Below are 19,461 nucleotides of genomic sequence, written 5' to 3'. Positions count from 1 at the left end.
TAAACTCCTGTGAAACGTTAACACACTCCAACCCTCAAGGACTACCCGTTGTTGGCTGACCGCGACTGTTTATGCTTAAGGAACAGAGCTTTACATTTGAATGTCTCGTAATAATAGTTTTACCAACGTTAAATTGTATTGGTATTTACTAAAGCCAATACATTTCTGAAAATCCACGGGCCGAGTTAAGGCACCGGACTGGTCAGTACCAAGGGTTAGCAGGGTGAACCTGGAGGGGGAGAAAGTAGCTTTCATACAGGTCGAAACAGACAACAGTGCGACCTGGTGGGGTTGAGTGGGAGAAAGGGGTGATTAGTAGCTAACAGGTACTGCAAATTAAATACCACGCGCCGGAAGTCCGATTGATTCTTGAATTATTTAACAATTTATTCTCCGTAGGGAGCTCCGTAATTTGTACGTTCCACCAAAAACCATTAGGATGATAGAACCTATGTGAGCATGAGGAGAAAATTTTTTACAATTGTAAAAATACCCTTGACATTTAAATATCCTAGACAAATTTCAGTGCGTCTTATCAATTTTAAAACGTACTGTACGGGAATCTGAGATATTACATTCTCTGGGACGGAACACAATTTCCCTCCAAATTCTATGCGTTATTCAGGCTGTAAAAACAACACTCGAAAATAGCAGATAATTGATCACGTCTCATTATTTAGAGTAAGGATACTTCATAGAAGTTGTTAATTTTCATTGTAACATAGAATTTCTTGCATCAAAGCAGCGCCATTTCTCACCGAAGGAAACATGCCGACCACAGTTATCACTCAGCATCCGAATCTAATTTCGTTATGCAATCTTCACAACTTCCCGTCATTTGTTTTCCTACCTGGCATAAACAAGTGCAAGCCCATTGTCATGGATAGCCTTGACGTTCTTTTAACGCAGACACAAATCTGATGGTTCGTAATTAATTTCAAATGTCACACTGCGCAAAGTCAGAAATTATTACTCCCTTTATGAATCTGAAAATTTGTCATTTATCAGACGTTTAAAAGAACAATTTGTTAAAAATGTTTAGTGATAATCTCTTTCAAAATTGGGATATGGTTAGGTTAGGTTAGATTTGGTTAGATATTTGAAATGCGTGTTGTATCTTCAACATGCGAGTCCGAGGAATGAAGTCAGGATGTTATCTTCACTCCGAAATCGACAAGACTGTCCCGGGCCTACTCAGTCTTCTACTCAAAATAAATCACGGGCTCTTCGTCTGGGAGAAATAAGGCTTTAGTTCGAAGATAACCATTCACCCTCAGAGGCAAATAATACACAAAGGAGATCATTACCAGGGCAACAGATGGCGACGAGAATCAGTTTCACGTTCCGGATGCCTTAATCCTAATTAAGACACTAGGCTATGTATTTTGTAGGCGTCTGGGTGGCCCTAGATGCAGTTTCAAATAAAAGAATGAGTGCCCCTCATGGAATCGAACCACGGTTGCCAACTCGTAACCAGCCACTTGTCTGAATGAGACATCCAATGAATGTGTTTGTTGTTACAGCCGTTGGCAAGGTAAAACAGAAAAGGAATATTATCAGCAAAAATATGCATACGCATGTGTGCATTTTAATAAAAAAAATCCCTAGTTATTAATTTTTAAGTACAATTTCAAACAATGACACACATTTTATGTATTTTGAAAAAGTATGTAAGTTGGATCCAACAATTTTTCATTTATGTATATTTAATTGAATTATCTCAGTTTTTATTCACAAATAGCCTACATGAAAATGAGTCACATTACTATAGCAGCACTTAATAATTCGTAGGAATTCTCTGTTTTGAATATCCTGAAGATGATCTACTTCGACCGAAACATGTCACTGTAGTGTTATTTTAACCACTGTGTCATCAGTTGAGGTAGCCGATGACGCCACAGCAGATCATGGCTCCCGAGTTTCCCGTCTTGACGCTCTCCTCGTCACGACCACGCCCGAAGTCATCCTGTCCTACGTGAACCACGAGAGTGCGTCCAACGATGCCGCGTGACCCTCCCGTCAGGTCGATGACAGGGTCCAGGAACTCCAGCTTGACCAGACCGTCTTCTCCTGCCTTGATGTTACCCAGGTCGCCCACGTGACGCATCAAGTCTTCAGGGGCACCATGGCGGTGCTGTACGTTCCAGAAACAACAGGCAGTTAACATTAAATAGCCGTCTTATTCTCGTGGTACTGTAGTCTACTGCGCCCATGTTGAGCGGCTCGCTCTACTCGGCTTGGTTTCTAGATATGGAGAGTAACTGTGAATATACTAAATAAGCATACGCGGACAGCCGACAAGGGAAGGTGCTCCAGCTTAAGAGATGGGCGGGAGGCTAACAAATCCCCTCCGTAAAAAAAGCAGCACGTTACGAAATGTACTCTTCACCATAAACTGTTAGGATGATCAAATAAAGGGTGTTGAAGTGGGGGAGTTGAGAAATGCGAACAAAATTTTGGTTCAAAATGATCCACTGAACTACGTTGCAATAAAGGAGAAGAAGTTATGGTGGAACTAAATAAACAAATCAGAAACTGAAAATTTGTACTGGTCAGTGTCTGTGTAATGTATTTATGGAGCATTGATATAGTCATTATTCTTATTCTTACCAAAAATACATTAGATATGTACTGTGTAATGTTCTTTTTTTTTCGATGTAAATAACTATGCCCTTACTAAACGGATATCTGATACGAATAAAAAATTAGATCTTTTGGTACTTCGTTATAAGTAAGTTTCACTGTAATACTGAAAGGGAAATACAGAGAGAGTCTCGGAGAACTCCTCCCCCCCTCTCCACCGCGAAAAGTGTGTCGTAACGGAAGACAAATATCTTCTACACTTAGGAACACTAAATAAAACGTACACTAATTATTTAATTCCTTCAACAACGGCGGCAAAAACACAAACCTTTCTAGCTTCAAGGCAAAGGATCTTCGTTGAAAAGCTACCAGTCGCTGAGAAGGTTAAGACATTCCCTAATTTTATGGAATCTTGATATTCGTAGTCTTCTTCACAAAAGCCCGCGTTGTGTTAATCCTATATCTAATCTTAGTTAATCCGAGTAATCAGTCCCCTTATGTTTTCCAATCAAAATTCTTTATGCATTTCTCACGTTTCTGTGCTTTGAACAACCCTCTCTTTTATAGCCACTAACAATGTTCGGAGAAGCTAATTTTACGTAATTTTCGGATGTTTTTTGTTTCTTCAGAATATTTTCATTGGAAAAGTTCTGAATTATGTGTAGTGTATTGATGACAGATTCCTTTATCAAGACAACACTGGATTTTAGTTCACGCCATTTCAGATCACGTTCCTCAATACATCAAGGAAATTACTCGATCACTGTTAATTCCGAATTGTTTATTTCAAGCGCTAATAGATGGCACTGTAGAAGTGCTACATCATCACCATCTGGTGGAAACAAATCACAAAATTCAGTAAGTTCAGGCGTACCGAATCAATAACAGCGGGAAGCAGCAACTAGTGCCATCTTTTAGGCACCGTCGCAAACATCGCGAGTTACAATAACATCAAGTTCCGAAAATGTTGTTTATCGCCGGGAGTGGTGGCGTACTCCTTTAATCCAGCTACTTGGAGGCTAGGTGTTGAGGATGATTTGAGGTCGGGAGTTCTAGTGCACTGTGGCTCACGTTGACTGGGCGTCCGCACTAAGCTCGGCATCAATATGGGCGCCCTGGGGGAGCCCGGGGTGGCCAGGTTGGCTAAGGAGGGGCGCACCGGGCCAGGGGGGAAACCCAGCAGCCAGAAGTCCCCGTGTGGAGCAGTAGTGGGATCGCGCCTGGGAGTGGGAGCTGTGTAGTAGCCCGACCAACAGAAATCAGACCAACATCTTTTTTCCGTTTTATTCGTTTATTTATTGTTTAATTATTACTTATTTCTTTCATTCTTTTTATTTGCGGCAAGAACAATTGCAAAAATAACGTCATTACAATAAACATATTTATTCTGTTCTGTCTTTGTTGTCAGTCAGTTGTGCCACGAAGTTAACATTCGTCATTATGAACACTACAAATTATTTAGTTTATTAAAATGTCTCTTTCGTTAATTAAATGTTTGTATACTTTTTTTGTAAGATATATGCAAGGTTATGTTACATAATGTAATACACTTCTTCTTTAACGTCATTTGCTATTATTCAATCAGACCGCATGTGACGAGAGGAATATCTATTTTTTTCAAAACAAAAACGGAAAATGTTAGCATCTACGACATAAATGGTTCCTTACAACACAATCAAAATTTTTGTATATGCGCTTCGTAGTTGAATACAACTCGATGCAGTAGATTCCTTCTTTAGAAGTTAGTAGCTGAGAGCTAGTCAAGACATATATAGTAAGAGAACGATGCATTTCTCACTTCCCCCACGCGCTCTGCATGACCTGCCCATCTCATCCTCTTTATTTTATCGCCCTAATATTTGAAACTAACTCCGGCTTGCTGTAACTTCATCCTTTTTAGGACCAAATATTCTCTTCGGCGCACCCTTTCTCAAACATCCTCAGTATATGCTCTTCTGTTAATATCAGAAACCACGCTTCCCACCCATACAAAACAATTGGTAAAATTGTAGTTTTCTAGTCTTTACACTTTTATGACGCAGTCTGCAAGAAAACGATTCTGAACAGAATGTAGGAAGAATTTCCTGAATTTAATCTGCTTCAATGTAATTTTCCCTCGAATTTATATTTCATTCCTTATGTCATTCCTATACATATGGAGAATTTATTAGCCGATGTTTACACTGCACTAACGGGACACAGAAATTAAGTTCACTTATTTTTCTCTGCATTTACGTCTGGAACTTCCCACTTACTAGCGTTTAATAGAGCTTTGCGAATTGTCAGTTTTAAATTCATAGCCTGTTATATATAAAATAGTTGAAAACATACAAATAAATACATAAAACAACTCTTGTTTTACACAAACACCTGTTTCTTATATCCGAGATAAAAATTATTATCTTATATGGCCTTCAACAATCATTTGCCCAGCTCATATTGTAGGCCTAAACCTACGTATTTATAATCGAATCGTCTCTCAAATTCGTTTAATTTTACCTGAAACGCTCAAGCAAACTGTGGTGTCGAAATTTTAATCAAAATTTGAGTACCACACACGTTTCACTGCGCGAATTAAGAGACAATATAAATGAATAGTCATTAATTTATGTTAAGTTTAGGAATATGCGATTGGGTGTGGAAATTGTATCGAGGAAAACCTCCACGCGTTCTTGAGCTCGTGGCACGGGTGTGAATTGTTCGTCAACTGCGTGTTACAATATCCTGAAGCAATCTTATGTTCCAGAAATTCAAATTTTCTTGAAACTAGCCTGTTTTGTGTACGTATGAATACAACTCTTTTAGCACAGATGGACAAAAGACATAAATTTCAAGATGATGTTAATGAGAAATTCTTGTGCTGTTAGTCACAGCTCGTGTTTGCAGGTGCACACATTGTCGTAACGGTGAATGACGATGTTACCTTCATCTTCGTTCAGCGGCTTCTATAAGAACCGCCGCGTCACGATATTCGACTGTCCAAGAAACAATCCACGAATCCCTTCTTTACGGCCGTATTTTTGGCTGTAGTCGCCATTTGCAACACAGGGTAATGAGTACTGAAGGGACTAAAAATACACGATAAAGAGCCTCAGAATTTCTACCATTTTGAGGGTGGTTACATCGAGAATATATAACTGTGAAAGAAAGAGGCATTGCCATTCGACTGTGACAAGTAACTCACCATGTAAGGGTTGAAGTGTGGGCCTGCAGACTCACAGCCCTGTCTAATATCTCCTTTCAGGTGCACGTGGAAACCGTGGAGACCCGGAGACAATCCGGTCACGTTGCCTGTGACAAGCACTGGAGCCCTGGGGTTCGGTTGCCTGAAGAGGACCTCCCCGCTGCATCCCCCGCCTTCAGCGTCACCGCCCCCGCCGCTAAGGACAGCCAAGGCCATCAGAGGCTGAAGGTCCTGCAGAGCACTTCAAATTTCAAAGGGGAAACATCCTACACATAAGTTTAAATATTTAGATAGAGGCCGTCTATATTATTGGTCGTGTAGGATTTTAGCATTTTGGCTGTGTGACAACGTTTCGGCGGAGCGTGGTATTTCCATCTTCAGACCCGAAGACGGAAGACTGAAGTTCCAAAATGTGAATCCCCGAGACATATAATAATATATGATACAAGGAAACATGATTCTTCACACTCAGAGAACTGAAATTTTGCTCACAGTCACGAACTGTTATGAAATTATTCTAGGCACAATACAGACGTCCATTTTCATACCTGAGAGAACAGCATCTTAAATATACAATATTTTATTTTCCGTCTATACACAAACTTAAAATAATGTTGTTTAAAATTACTTAAAATTATAACATTCTCAGTAGATACTGCATCTTGTTACATTTTTTGTTATCGACGACATGTTTCAATGTGTATTACATCATAATCAGGTCTATCAATTTTAATATATTTTAAAAACTGTTGTACATCTTGCGTTGCGTATATTGATTAATTTGATTTGTTTAATTTTAAGTTGCAGTCTACCGTCTCTTAATATCGGACACACAACACATCAATTACAACCCGGTATGTTTTACTACCCTTTACTACTTTTTATTATGATTCTTTTACATTGTATTACGTTATATTACGTAATAACTCTTTAAATTATTAAATTATTATATTTCCTATGTCAATATCCAAAATCACGATTTGAAAATTAATTTTACAGATATAAAACATCCAAGCACAACCTCCAAAATTAAAAGAAGAGACAAAAACTTAAAATTAAACAAATCAAATTAATCAATATACGCAACGCAAGATGTACAACAGTTTTTAAAATATATTAAAATTGATAGACCTGATGATGATGTAATACACATTGAAACATGTCGTCGATAACAAAAAAATGTAACAAGATGCAGTATCTACTGAGAATGGTATAATTTTAAGTAATTTTAAACAACATTATTTTAAGTTTGTGTATAGACGGAAAATAAAATATTGTATCAATAAAACACAAACATGACGCAATTAAGATATAAAGCATCTTAAATGCAAAACAAACTGTCCGCAGACAAATCAAAAAGCGAACGATATTACAGGAATCTTGGCGGAAACATGTTTAGAAAGCATTTATTGAATTCCACAACTTTTAAAATATGGTGAGATGAAGGCTGTGTGAGAAATAAGAATAATTTAACTGTGACTCGAGTCTACAGAAGATGTTCAGTGCACGAGGAGGAATCTAGAGAATGCGATATTGAGTGCATGATCGATCTTGGCGGTAAGAATAGCGGCCAGTGAGTGACGCAGGATGTGGAAGGACGCGTCGCCCTCGCGTTCAAGCTCATGGCGTCCCATTTCATGAAAGCCTGTGGGTAAACACTGAGACAGCTGCACACTAAAAGGCCTGCTAAGAAACCTTGCCTCCTTGGGCCATGTCCACGATCCGTCTTATTTCGATTCGATCACTACTATGACCAGGTTTAAACACTCGTTCTTTTTGGACCAAGTAAAATAAGTGATGGAAACTTATGACGCTTTCCACTTTAACCTAGTACCAGGGACTCGAGTCGAATGACATGATGATTAACGAATAACGAACAGGAAAGAATATGGAAGGAAATGGTCGTAGCCTAATTCAAGGCACTAATCTGGAATTTGAACACAGGACATCCCGAAGAAGTAGCAGAAGGACCAACCACTCGATCAGAACGTTCTTAAATTTGACTCTACGTGAAGGTGAGTGGTCAGCTATACACCCGAGTTTTGAGTCCAAACACCCATTGAACAGGAGGCTGAGTGATCCCAGATACAATCTGGATGCGACGGAGAAGAAAAAGATTACCAGGAATCGATCCCGTAGCCTGTCACTTCATAAAATTGACTGGTAATTCTTAATACCGCATTCACAGGATGTAACTTTCACTGCAATTTTGTTTCATAGGTTATTTAACGACGCTGTTTCAGTCGATGTGATTATTATTTCTTTCTGGTTTAGTTTTATTAGTATCCTTGCGTATAACTGCTTGCTGCCTCCATCTTCAGGGCAGTAAGATAGTTATGTTTTTATACCATCAAAAATAAACTATGACCTGTGCTGCATTTGAACCTCTCAGGACTGGAACCCCCCCCCCCCCAAATATTCCGTTTTAAGCAGGTTTTCATGTATGTATGCCCAAAAATAAAACCTTCGTGACTTCTGATACATTTTATCGTGAGCCAACTGTGGCTCCTATCAGCTCGGTAATGATACTCCCTGCGGGGTTCTGGCCCAGACACTCGTTTGTATGTACGTTCGTGTGTCTGTAGTTGTTGTCCCTGACCTTGTGCCTTGCACCATCATTGTGAAAGTGTATGATCTTTTGTTATGCAGCTGAAGATAATCATATATAATGGTTCCTTCCAATATAAAATTCAACGTTTGAAAACGTCACAGCTTAAAGATTTTCATAAATATTCTATTACTTTGGTACTTTGCTATTATATAGCAGAACGCCCTCGATATATGAACCAATTAGAGTTTTTTGATATATGTCCCGATTGACAAAAAAGACAAGGCGAAATGAATGTATTAACAATCCCGCTTAAAATGACAAGCGAAAATAATAATCTGTGGGTTGTGCAATGTTTCAGTTACAGGTTCGCACTAATAACACGATTTGTAATTATATACTTCACAACAGGAGTCAAGACTAGTCTAGTGAAGCGAATATGACTGAACATAAATCTCGCGTCATTTGTCAGTTTTCATAACTGACTCCACACCGATTGTCCACAATAAACCAAGTGCAGTTTTACAGCATTGAAATCCAAAGTGGCAGATGTTGGCTTTGATCCTTCAGTTTTGTAAAGTCACATCGCTGCATTCAAGCTAATGTTACGATGTATGGGAAAATGATGGTGGTATCACATGGTACTACAACGTAGTTAAAACGCAAAAAGTTTATATAAGCATATGGATTACTGAAAGTGAAACTGATAAATCCACACTCACAGACAACAACAGAAATCAAAACGAAAATACCAAACATATTCAAAATTAAAATTACATACATAGAAACATATTTTTATTAAACGCATATTCATTTAATTTTAATACACACGTCGAACGAATGACAAAAGAAATGAACTGGGTAATAAATCTAGAAGAACGGCTCCTTCCCAACTGCCATGAAGCGAGCAAGATACTTTCATTTTCAGCACCAGGACAGCAGACACTTAAACACTTACAAAATGATAAGGATGCATCGGTATCTCATATATGTTGCTGCTGTGTCCAAAAATGGCAGGGAAACTACGGACATGGATTGGCCTCTCCTTGGGTACAATGACTTCGACGTCTTTCGACGGCGGAGCGTCGTCGGCAGCTCTCGCTAGCGACGTCATCAGGATCACTACAAGAACCACATACGCCTTCATGGTGCCGGCAGTTTACCTGCAATACAAACAATTCAAAACAGACTCTTTACCAAACGTAATTATGGTGATGAAATCAAGAAGAATGACTTGAGCGGGGCATTTAGCACGAATGGGGATAAGAAATATTCCTATCGATGATCTTGAAGGGAAGAGATCACTCCGAAGACTTAGGCGTACATATAGAATAAAATAGATCTTCAATACATATCGGCTCAGGGTATGGAATATATTAATTTAGTTCAGGATAAGGACCACAGATGAGCTTATGTGAACACGGTAATCAACATTTGTGTTCCATAAAAGTTGTGTAATTTCTTGGTCAGCTGAGCGACTGCTGACTTTTAAATCTCTTTTCCTTGTAATTCGTTTTAAGATTAATATAAGTTTTTTATTTATCTAAATGAAAATAACATATGTTCGAATATCTATTACCACGCCAAATTTCAGGTATCTACATTAAAAGGCGTTAGTATCGCTACCATGTTAGAAATTCGCATAACGTTATGTTTTTTTTATTGATGGTAATCAATTCGAATATAAAAGTATAGGCTACAAGATTAGCGTGGCTTATAGTATGATGACTTCGCCATGTCTCATGAAAACGCGTTTATTGTTTCAGAGTTATTGGACGTGACATACGCACGGAGATGGCGATATCGATAAGTATCGCTTTCCTTATAAAATAAGGAAATTAGGATAAGACATTTTTACGCGTCTTCATTAAAGATACTTTGTTCACAGAAATAAAGAATGAGTTGTAAACGACTTTCACTTCTACATTACAGTGCATATCTGTAATTAGTCGCAATTAATCATGAGACGTCATGTGTCGCTGTCATCGTCTGGTATGTTAGACAGCATTCACGTTAGCACATTGATAATTCATGAACTATGTAAACTATGATCACTACATGTTTAGAACAGTAAAATACGGCCCATCGTGGTTCAAGCACGGAGCACATGAAGAAACTGACGTTCAGAGCGGACGCTCTGTGAGGTGACCGAAATTCCAAATTTACGCAACCTAAACAGCGAAATCACGGCCTCACTCCTGAATTCTGAACGTCTTGCAAATAATTCGCAACAACTCACACAACTGCTTTACAAATTACGAATAAGCAAGTTATGAGATAGTATAGTTGCGTCATATTGTGATATTAGTTAAAATAATTATTATATTTGTTTACCGTCAAATCAAAATAAAATAGTAAGATACGATAATTAAAATGATTAAAATATCATCTTATGTTCCATATCGAGCATTCGATATGGAACATTTCATATATGGTATGTTTATTTGCTATTATTTATTATTTTAGTTCATTTTGTTTTCTATATTCAATCATATTTCATTAATGTTTTCGAATCTTTTACTTCACAGACTGGTAAAACATCAAAACACCACCTCAACAATAATGTTATATTAATAATATCTAAACACAACTTCCAAAAAATATACTGAGAAAGATGATAAAAGTATAAAATTGTAAAAACTATAAATAATTGTAATTTGAGTTTAAAAGTTTATAATTTACACCTGATGACGGTTTGATAAACCGAAACATGTTGTGAATGTTCCGATGTAAATCGAATGCTCGATATGGAACATAAGATTATATTTTAATCATTTTAATTATCTTATCTTACTATTTTATTGTGATTTGACGGTAAACAAATATAATAATTATTTTAAGCAAGTTATGTCAAAATAATTCTTCTCATCTGCAATCACTGCTCTAATGGACACTAATAAAATACAAAGAACCAGCTTACCTCTTATTGTTTATGAGCTGCGACAGACTGCTTTGGAATACAGACTTGTGCGCGATTTATGAAATAATCAGACATGTTACGTTGCCTTGGTTACGGAACGGAGGATATGCGTGTTCTTAACGAAGAGGAAACTTGACAAATAATGAAAATTGCATCAGTACGCAACGTATACTTTGTTTTATAGTGGTAGTTCATCACGGCTGGAGGGACCTTGAAAAACCGATAGAACAAGTTACACTCCGCATTGTACAGTTGGTTCTCTCATTTAACTCACTAATTACGGGTCTGCGGTGCATTGCCTGCTTATTGGCTGCCGCAAAGAGAGGAGAAAACGGGGAAGTGCCTTCCTCAAATGATCAGCCATTACAGAAAAAGGAAATAAGAAATAAAAACTGTGACTTTTTCATCATCGTCTGCTTGTAACAGATTTAATGTGTTGTCAAGGACGGTCTCGTCTCGTTTGACGGGACACAAAAGGCCCGCGACCAACGAAATATCCACATGTGGACGCACGTGCATAACAACCATTTAAAAAGAAGAGATGTCTGAAATTAGAAATGATAGATAGAGCCTTCACGGTCGGGAAATTTTATTTTTATTGTTTCCCTGAACTTCCGGAACTAGGTTCTTCCTAACTTACAGTTGACTCAAGGTCGAAGACGAACAGACGAAGACAAAGCTATTGTTTACGTAATTAAACAATTCGCACACCGCTAAATATTCGTGTTATTAGTCTGGTATGATCGAAAACGTATTTTTATGAAATAACTGTGTTTTTGTTCCAAAGATCTTTATCAGTTCCCCTGTATTGACATGGGGCCAAACATGCTCTTCAAAATGAATCCAAAATGATATATAAGCCACAATAAAAATAAATGTTGCGTATTCTCCATAAATCAGAACGAGATCTGTGCATTATGAAGGATGCATCGACCATAAATTCCACTTTTTACCATTTAAGGTTCATCTTGAAACTTCAGCGGAAATTGCACCAAGTTAATGAAGCAGTTCATGACAGCCTAATAATCTCTCAACTAGTCAAGAAATCTTTCGTCTTTTACGTAACCCGGAAGTGCATTTCCATATTAAAACAGCCTACTACTAGACTCTATTCTGATGCAGGCGATTCCATCCTATACCTACCCATCCCTTATCTTGAAGATTCATTTTAATATTATCCTCCAAACTATCAAGCGATCTCTTAACAAAGATCACAATATGCAGCTACTTCAGCCTTCCGATATTTCCGATATTTTGGCCTTCTGGCTTGTAATGGCTTGTGGGCAGATACCAATGTTTCGGAGGAATATACTGCCTCCGTCTTCAGGGTTGTGTCCAACTTATGTAAATATGAATATCACATAGCATACATCGGGATGCAAGTAGAAGACATGTCAGTCAGTCAATTATTTAGCAAAATATTTCTTTAGTTGTGCACATAAATAAAAAACTCAGATTTCGTCACTTTATGTCTTTCTCTTATGGATTGAGTCGCCGTTAAGCGTGTTTATACTGGCGGCCAGAGTCGTCTAGCATCTGCTTCATTAGCCAGTCAGGATTGCCTGTTTAACGGCGTATTCATGATTCCAAGTGTTCGTACGTACCCACACGTCGATACCACACTAATATTACAACACGAGATTTTTAGGTTACTTTTTAATATTATTTTGTCAAAGGGTCCGTAAATTTTCTGATTTCAATATAATTAATATTTTTCTGTGGCGCCTTAAGCAATTCTTTCACTACAGTCAGTCTCTCCGTCAAACAGCGTCTCTGCCCCGTTAAATAATAATGCATACAAATTTAATGTTAAACGTGTATATTTCTTCTAGAACAATTATAAATTAGTCAATAGTGACTGTTAATTACCACTGACGTTCTTACCAACTAACTCCATGAAACAGAGTCCTTCGTGAGAAGCTAACAGTTGTACAGCTAGTCAAGAAATTCCCCGCCTTTTACGAAACCAGATCAGATCAATGCAATCCACTCCCTCCCTCCATCCTGTTTCCACAAGAACCATTTTTTAATCTCCTTATAAGAAGCCTATTTTGGGCTAATTCCGAACAAGTTTTCGCGTTTAGAAACATGGCAATTTCAGTGCCACCGCCTGTGAGATGTCCGATGTATACCAAGAACGAGGGCCTTCGTATTTAATGTGACTTACGAGGTGCGATCGGAAAGTTTCTAGACTGCGCCTATAAAAACCCGTACACTTATCTCAGGTATTAAATTCATCCATCACCCTCGAAGTAGCTCCCCTGGGAGTGAACACAACGATCCCAGCGCCGCTGCCAAGCCTGGAAGCATCCCTGGAAATCTTTCTTTGTCAGCCTGTCAAGCACCATCTGCGATTCTGCCTGAATCTCTTCTATCGTCTCAAATCTCCTTCCCTTTAGCTGAATTTTCATCTTTGGGAAGAGTAAGAAGTCACACGGAGCTAAGGAGGGTGCGGGATGACGGCCATGGTGTTTGAGGCCAAAAACTGCCGAACTTTGAGGGCGGTGTGCGCTGGCGCGTTGTCATGATGCGTCGCTTGTGGAGTTCTTCCTTTAGAATCAGCTGACAGGTCCCATAGCCTATCCCAACAAAGTCGCACAAGTCGTTGATGGTACGACGTCGATCTTCGTGAATGGCCTGCCGAATCTTCGTAACATTTTCGGGCGTTGTGCTCGAAGATGGTCGTCCAGAACGCTCGTCATCATCGACAGAGGTTCGGCCATTTTTAAAACGTGAATGCCACACAAAAGTTTGCTTTAGCATTTCATAGGTTTCCGTAGCCGTTTTGGCGAGTCTTTGGCAAAATTTGATGCACACGCCATTCCGAAATCGCAGGAGGGTCGGTGTAATGCACTACCAAAACGCCCGTAACTAAGAAACAAATGCTAATTCGATGATGCCGGCTGGCACACTGATTCACTATGAATGTAGAAAGGCAGAAGCTCGTACTACATCCGGTTCGCCCGCTATTGACACAGTCTTGAAACTTTCCGATCGCACCTCGTATTAATAAATCTGCAAGTTCACTGAAACTAAAGACCGATTTGTTGGGAAATGCTTGCCTTGTTGTGCGGTGTTCATATGCCAAGGGCAGGCACATCTCGGCGAATGCCATTAATCTTTTCTGCCCGGCGTATCTTATTGGATCGTGCCAGCTGATCTGGTTATGCACAACTTGCCCGTTGTCGATCTATTTTAGACCTCAATTATATAAGGAAACCATGAACAATATCAGTCAGGATAGCAGGAAACACGGTTAAGATTCGAACCAGATACGTCACGTTCAGAAGACAATCAAGAATGAATCTATGTAATTATTTAACGATGCTGCCATTAGTTCATACCACAACTAACAAAACCCACCATTAGTCATTCCTTCTGTCCTTTCAACCAAAGCTTTCAGTTCACAAGAGTTTAAATAAATCGTTTCCTACTCTACATAACTTACAAACTGACACTTAGCTAACCCGCTGTATTACAAAGTTGGTAACACACGTCAGAATTCCCATTTATTATCTTGTACAGTATTAAAATAAATTATAAACTAACTGGTTCATTAACTTTTTATACCTGTTGTCATAAGCTTATCTATTCATTTCACCCATTATCCTTTTACTTCAATGACCAGGGATTTTAATTTCATTTTGATTTGTCATTAGAGTACCGTCGACTCTAGCGGAACTGTATAAATCATCATACCCCATTCAAGGACAGCTGTTTGACACTGATTAATTATGGAGTCAATTCTCACTTCTGTAGATGGTAAAGATTGTATGGACGGCTACCAGTTTTGGTCCGAAAGCTATCTAAAAACGTAATCAGTAAAAGAAATTACCGTCTGGCAAGGACAAAAATTATCATTGATGTTATTATTTTAATTATTCAGTTGATTAAATTCAGACACGACGGCCCTATTAATGGTCTGTAGTAATGATGACACCCAGAACTACTGGCATGTCAATGGATTTAGAAAATATTTTAATATATACCTGACAACGACCAGTGTTTCTCCACATGAGGGAGCCGATGTGTCGCTAAGAAACAGAATAGTGAAGTCATTAGTTCCGTTTCTCGCGGTCTCGGGTTCGATTCCCGGCGGTGTCCGAATTTATAACTTGTGTTGGGCAAGGCCGTGGTCTAGGCAACATGGAGTTTTCCTCCGGGGGCTTCCCCGGTTTCTCCGTGGCATCCCAACAATTACTCCATTCACACACAGAAGAAGGCAATGGCAAACCACTTCTGGATCATCTGCCAAGAACGTACATGAACAGGTCCCAGTCCGAGAAAAGGATGGAAGGATCCTGTTCATATGGACCTGTCGGCAGACAGAACACTAAATAAAATAATAACCATTTGCCTTGGTATGGATATAATTATTAATTTAATGAATAAATAAATACCACTTTTAATAATAGCTGAATGGGTCCATCGTCCCCACAGAATGGAGCGTCCTCAGTTTGTATATCACATACGGAAAGTGGCAGAAAATATACGGAAGAAATAGTAGCAGATAGCCGACTGGAGGTGGTCCTCAGTTAACGTGCTTCAGAAGACGGATAAGATAGAACAGCAGCTCGCTCTCCATCGGTCGGTCGGTCGGTGATTGTGACATCGTGAAAATAGCAATCAGCGAAGGTACGAAATACCCGTAATAAGAATGAAAGGAACGTGGAACCGGGTCGTGAGAACTCACAAGTAAATCGCGATTTCTGCCTGTCAAAATCTTGGATTAAAAAGCGTCACGTAAAGAAAGGTCGACTGACATTTCATTCTTCCAGGAAATGAAGATACTGCGAATTCTACCAGGAGATGTAAAAAGGACATGACAGTACCACAAATCTTACATTAGAACATCCATGCTGTTTGTTACATTAAGTGACTTACGGTTTCAGATAGCATAAATTTCATTCGCATCTCATTATATTCACAAAACGAAAACTGAAAATCTAATTTGTCCCACGCGCACCTTAAGACTATAATTCTCGCCTTAATTTTCTAAATTAAGTGTCACTTCGAGGCCCACATCTCTTAACGCTCAGTAGAGGATTTCCGAGAAGGTTTTGTTTGTTATGAGCATCATAATCGGCACAGCCTATCACAATGTAATTCGAATCCTTGGGACTATCGTCGCCAATAGTAATTTTTATTCAAATTATCAATCAGTGACACGAAAAGTCTCAGTGAAGGTCAGATATGTTAATAGCTTAAATCGCTTTAATCCTTTTCCTTTCACTCATGAGATTTGATGTCATCTTCTTCACAAGATTCTTCTTACGTCATCGTAACATCAGCATTTACGTGTATTTTCACGCCACGTATTTCGCTGAAGTCCGCCAGCGATTTATTTAAAGCCCTCTCCTTTAGGGTCAGAGTTCGTGGCCATTAATTATCCGGTCACTGGCCGCAAAGAAGACAAGCTTCAAATTAACCAACTCCATGGAGTACAGCTTTTCTTGAAAATCTAATAGTCGTTCAGCTGGTGGCATAGTTATCAAGGACGAAACAACCTGATCAGTATCTACTTTCCTATACATCATTAGCAGTGAGTAATAGATCATAGGTGTCTTCGTCATGATCGTTGTTTGCGACATGTTGCCTTGAAGATGCTACTATGAGAGGTAAATCTCTTTTCCTTTAGTTGTGAATGTATCCCTCCCACATTTCACATACAACTATGTCACATGTTATTCAGGGTTTTTTTAAAAAAAATTCTCAACGTGTGAAGGACAAACTTAAACAGACTCAGAAAATAAGCCAACAAACAAAATCTAACCTTAAAGTAACTTAACTCTTCCAAAATACACCTAAAGCAGCTTATAGTTGTTCGGTTTGTCAAATTGTATACTGCTGTTAAGGTTCTAGAACGTTTAAGTACCGTTTTAACCCCTCACTGGCGATTAAAATGTATATTACTCCGTTATGACCTCATTTCAAGCTTTTCCATACTTCGGTGAGATTCACCTTCAAGACAAACAAAACAATGGGCTACAGTTCTGAAATGACATACATCCGTCAAGCTTTGAATGTTTCTCTTGTCGAATTTTTCAGTGCTCGCTCATTAATATCTCTGCTTTCTAAACTAACTACTGACGACGTAAAAAATATGTTATTATCGTCATTAGGTTAAGGCTATTCTAAATAATCGAAACAAAACAGCATATTACTTCTATCTCTGTCTTCTGGAATTGTAGTAAACTTTTGGGTTGGATATTCGTACCAATGGAATGAAACACAGAAATGGATCACTAAATTGTATAATTAATTCCAGTCAGTTTCATTAAACGTAAAGTAAAATAAAGTTGTCCCGTTACATACCATAGAGGCGCCTCTACTCAGCGTCACGCCCCAGAACCGGGCTGGACAAAGAACCTAGAAGAAAAACCCTTCCGGGAATCGAAACTGTTATCAATCAGCATTCTATAATCCCATATTTAATGCTGAGAATTTCTCAGTCTTTCGTGTACCTGTGAGAATGTTGGTACACACAATACTAAAAGATATGAGACACCTGAAACTGTAATAGAAAATTAACGTGCAATTATTGGCTACGAGACAAACGAATGGGGTCGATCGCTTACAGGGACATCAATGTTCTTTGCCTAAGGCACTCTCTATCTCCTAGCCAAAGGGTAATAGCGGAATTTTCTTCACAAGTTATGCGGCTGAAACATAACCTCTCTTCTGCGCCTAGTATCAAAATTAAGAATTTGTCGCTCTTTCTCTGCGCCATCTTGACTTGATTCATATAGAGGATAATTTACTTTCACCTTTTACTGACGTACACACACATACATACAAATACAAGTAGACATGTTGAGAAAACTGTTGGACATTGTCCATTGTCTGAGGTATGACATGCACGACGCTTCGCGAGTTGTTTCTAATCCCGTCTTTAGGAGATTGTTTGTCATGATATCGATACATTTTCCCGCGTATTGTCAGTGACAACGTCCAACATTGTGCTTCTGTAATGAATCAACTACCGTCACGAACCTTCAGAGAATCATTAAGCATTTTGTTTGTCAAGACGCAAGGCTAAAACAGGTAAGACTTCATAATAATTCTTAGCACCATTGTAATGTACGGAACGAATTTCAAGGTTGCTAATCATAAATGCAACTTCCACAGTAATCTCCTTCGCTTCGGGCTAGTTCAGCGATAATTTCTTACAATAAGCAATAACTGGTCTGTTCCTAACCTTAGTTCTACTTCTTAATCCTCCTGATAATTATTACGAACATCATTTGCCTAATAGAAAAACATATCAAACGAAGATGGTTTTCTTCTGGGTTGTAGCGCTGTGTAGTTTGATTTGAGCTTTATGTAAAGTTAAAATTAGAATACAAAATTAAATTCACTAGACAACTTTTGGCGTGTTTCCGATTCTGAAAGCATTCATTAAAAATTGATTATCAATGAAAAAGCCAGTATTAATAATTATTTTTATTAAGCCAATAACAAGATTATGAGTACTAAATTGTACAGCATACACAAATATACATACGTCTCACAATGAACAGTACATTATTACAGCTAGATTTTTGATTCATGAATGCCAATGATTAATGTTCTTGTGTGAACAGACTAAAAAATATGTGGCAGATAAGCTAGGACTTCAAATATAAAATTTGTTCAAATCAGCCTGAGTTGTCAACTGAGATGACATGGCATGAAATTGTCTTTTGTTTTTAACTAAAAACTCCATGACTTAGAGAAAATGTGTATTGGACATGAAATGTTTCATTTTTCCATATAACCTTTGTTCCAATCATTTTTAACTAAAATACTTACCACATTACGCTCGAGATACACACAGAAACACGTAAGCCTTTGGTAAAGAGCCTGTTACAGTTCAATTGAAATTGTAATGTGCCAACAGATTTTCGAAAAACTTCCCAATATCAGATTTCATGAATGTTGAATGATTCCCAAACTGATCCATGCAGACAGACAGACATGGTGAAGCTAATGACAGCATTTTGCAACTCTGCATTGATAATGTCAAAAAGGAACAGTTTTTTTTTAAAAGGTAATATTTAACAAGAGACAATGATTCATTCACTCACAGAAGTTGGTACTTCAACTTCTGACATTTGGCTCAACATTATTTTTTGTAAGATTTGAGGTTTTCACAGCTTCGAGTATGAAGATTTCTGTCTTCTGGGTTGTTGCGCCGTGTAGTCTGGTCGATTTTAACCAACGTCGATATTCATCGCCATGATGACG

At 38.4% G+C, this 19,461-nt stretch overlaps 2 protein-coding genes and 1 non-coding gene across 3 annotated transcripts in view; 2 read left to right on the top strand and 1 right to left on the bottom strand.

Annotated features, from left to right (window-relative positions):
• Positions 1-1,553: 1,553 nt before the first annotated feature.
• On the bottom strand, positions 1,554-11,459 carry LOC110837228 (superoxide dismutase [Cu-Zn]-like). Its single transcript, XM_022079128.2, has 4 exons — positions 11,236-11,459; positions 9,274-9,478; positions 5,768-5,998; positions 1,554-2,134 (listed from the first exon to the last, which is right to left on the bottom strand). The coding sequence occupies exons 2-4, from the start codon at positions 9,460-9,462 to the stop codon at positions 1,874-1,876; spliced, it is 681 nt and encodes a 226-aa protein (XP_021934820.1). The 5' UTR covers positions 9,463-9,478; positions 11,236-11,459; the 3' UTR covers positions 1,554-1,873.
• LOC147874179 (signal recognition particle RNA) lies at positions 3,560-3,858 on the top strand. Its single transcript, XR_015534629.1, has one exon.
• A 6,661-nt stretch (positions 11,460-18,120) lies between the features above and the next one.
• The window catches only part of sprt (PDZ domain-containing protein sprite), a 74,370-nt gene continuing 73,029 nt past the window's right edge, over positions 18,121-19,461 (top strand). Inside the window, exon 1 of the mRNA XM_087346303.1 lies at positions 18,121-18,279. The gene's annotated coding sequence lies outside the window, so the exon portion shown is untranslated. The remainder of the gene's footprint in view (positions 18,280-19,461) is intronic.

This window comes from Zootermopsis nevadensis, unplaced genomic scaffold, assembly GCF_977971745.1.
Source record: "Zootermopsis nevadensis isolate Lab colony 2312 unplaced genomic scaffold, Znev_1.0 Znev_ptg000010l, whole genome shotgun sequence".
NCBI lineage: Eukaryota > Metazoa > Arthropoda > Insecta > Blattodea > Termopsidae > Zootermopsis > Zootermopsis nevadensis.
This window is presented reverse-complemented; position numbering and strand designations above follow the sequence as displayed.

What these genes read in the sequence shown, in the direction of transcription:
- LOC110837228 (XM_022079128.2), bottom strand. Translation starts at nt 9,462, where the DNA reads ATGAAGGCGTATGTGGTTCTTGTAGTGATCCTGATGACGTCGCTAGCG. An exon ending in CGATGCATCCTTATCATTTT is followed by an intron (nt 5,999 to 9,273) that starts GTAAGTGTTTAA and finishes AGTGCTCTGCAG; the next exon opens with GACCTTCAGCCTCTGATGGC. An exon ending in CACACTTCAACCCTTACATG is followed by an intron (nt 2,135 to 5,767) that starts GTGAGTTACTTG and finishes TGGAACGTACAG; the next exon opens with CACCGCCATGGTGCCCCTGA.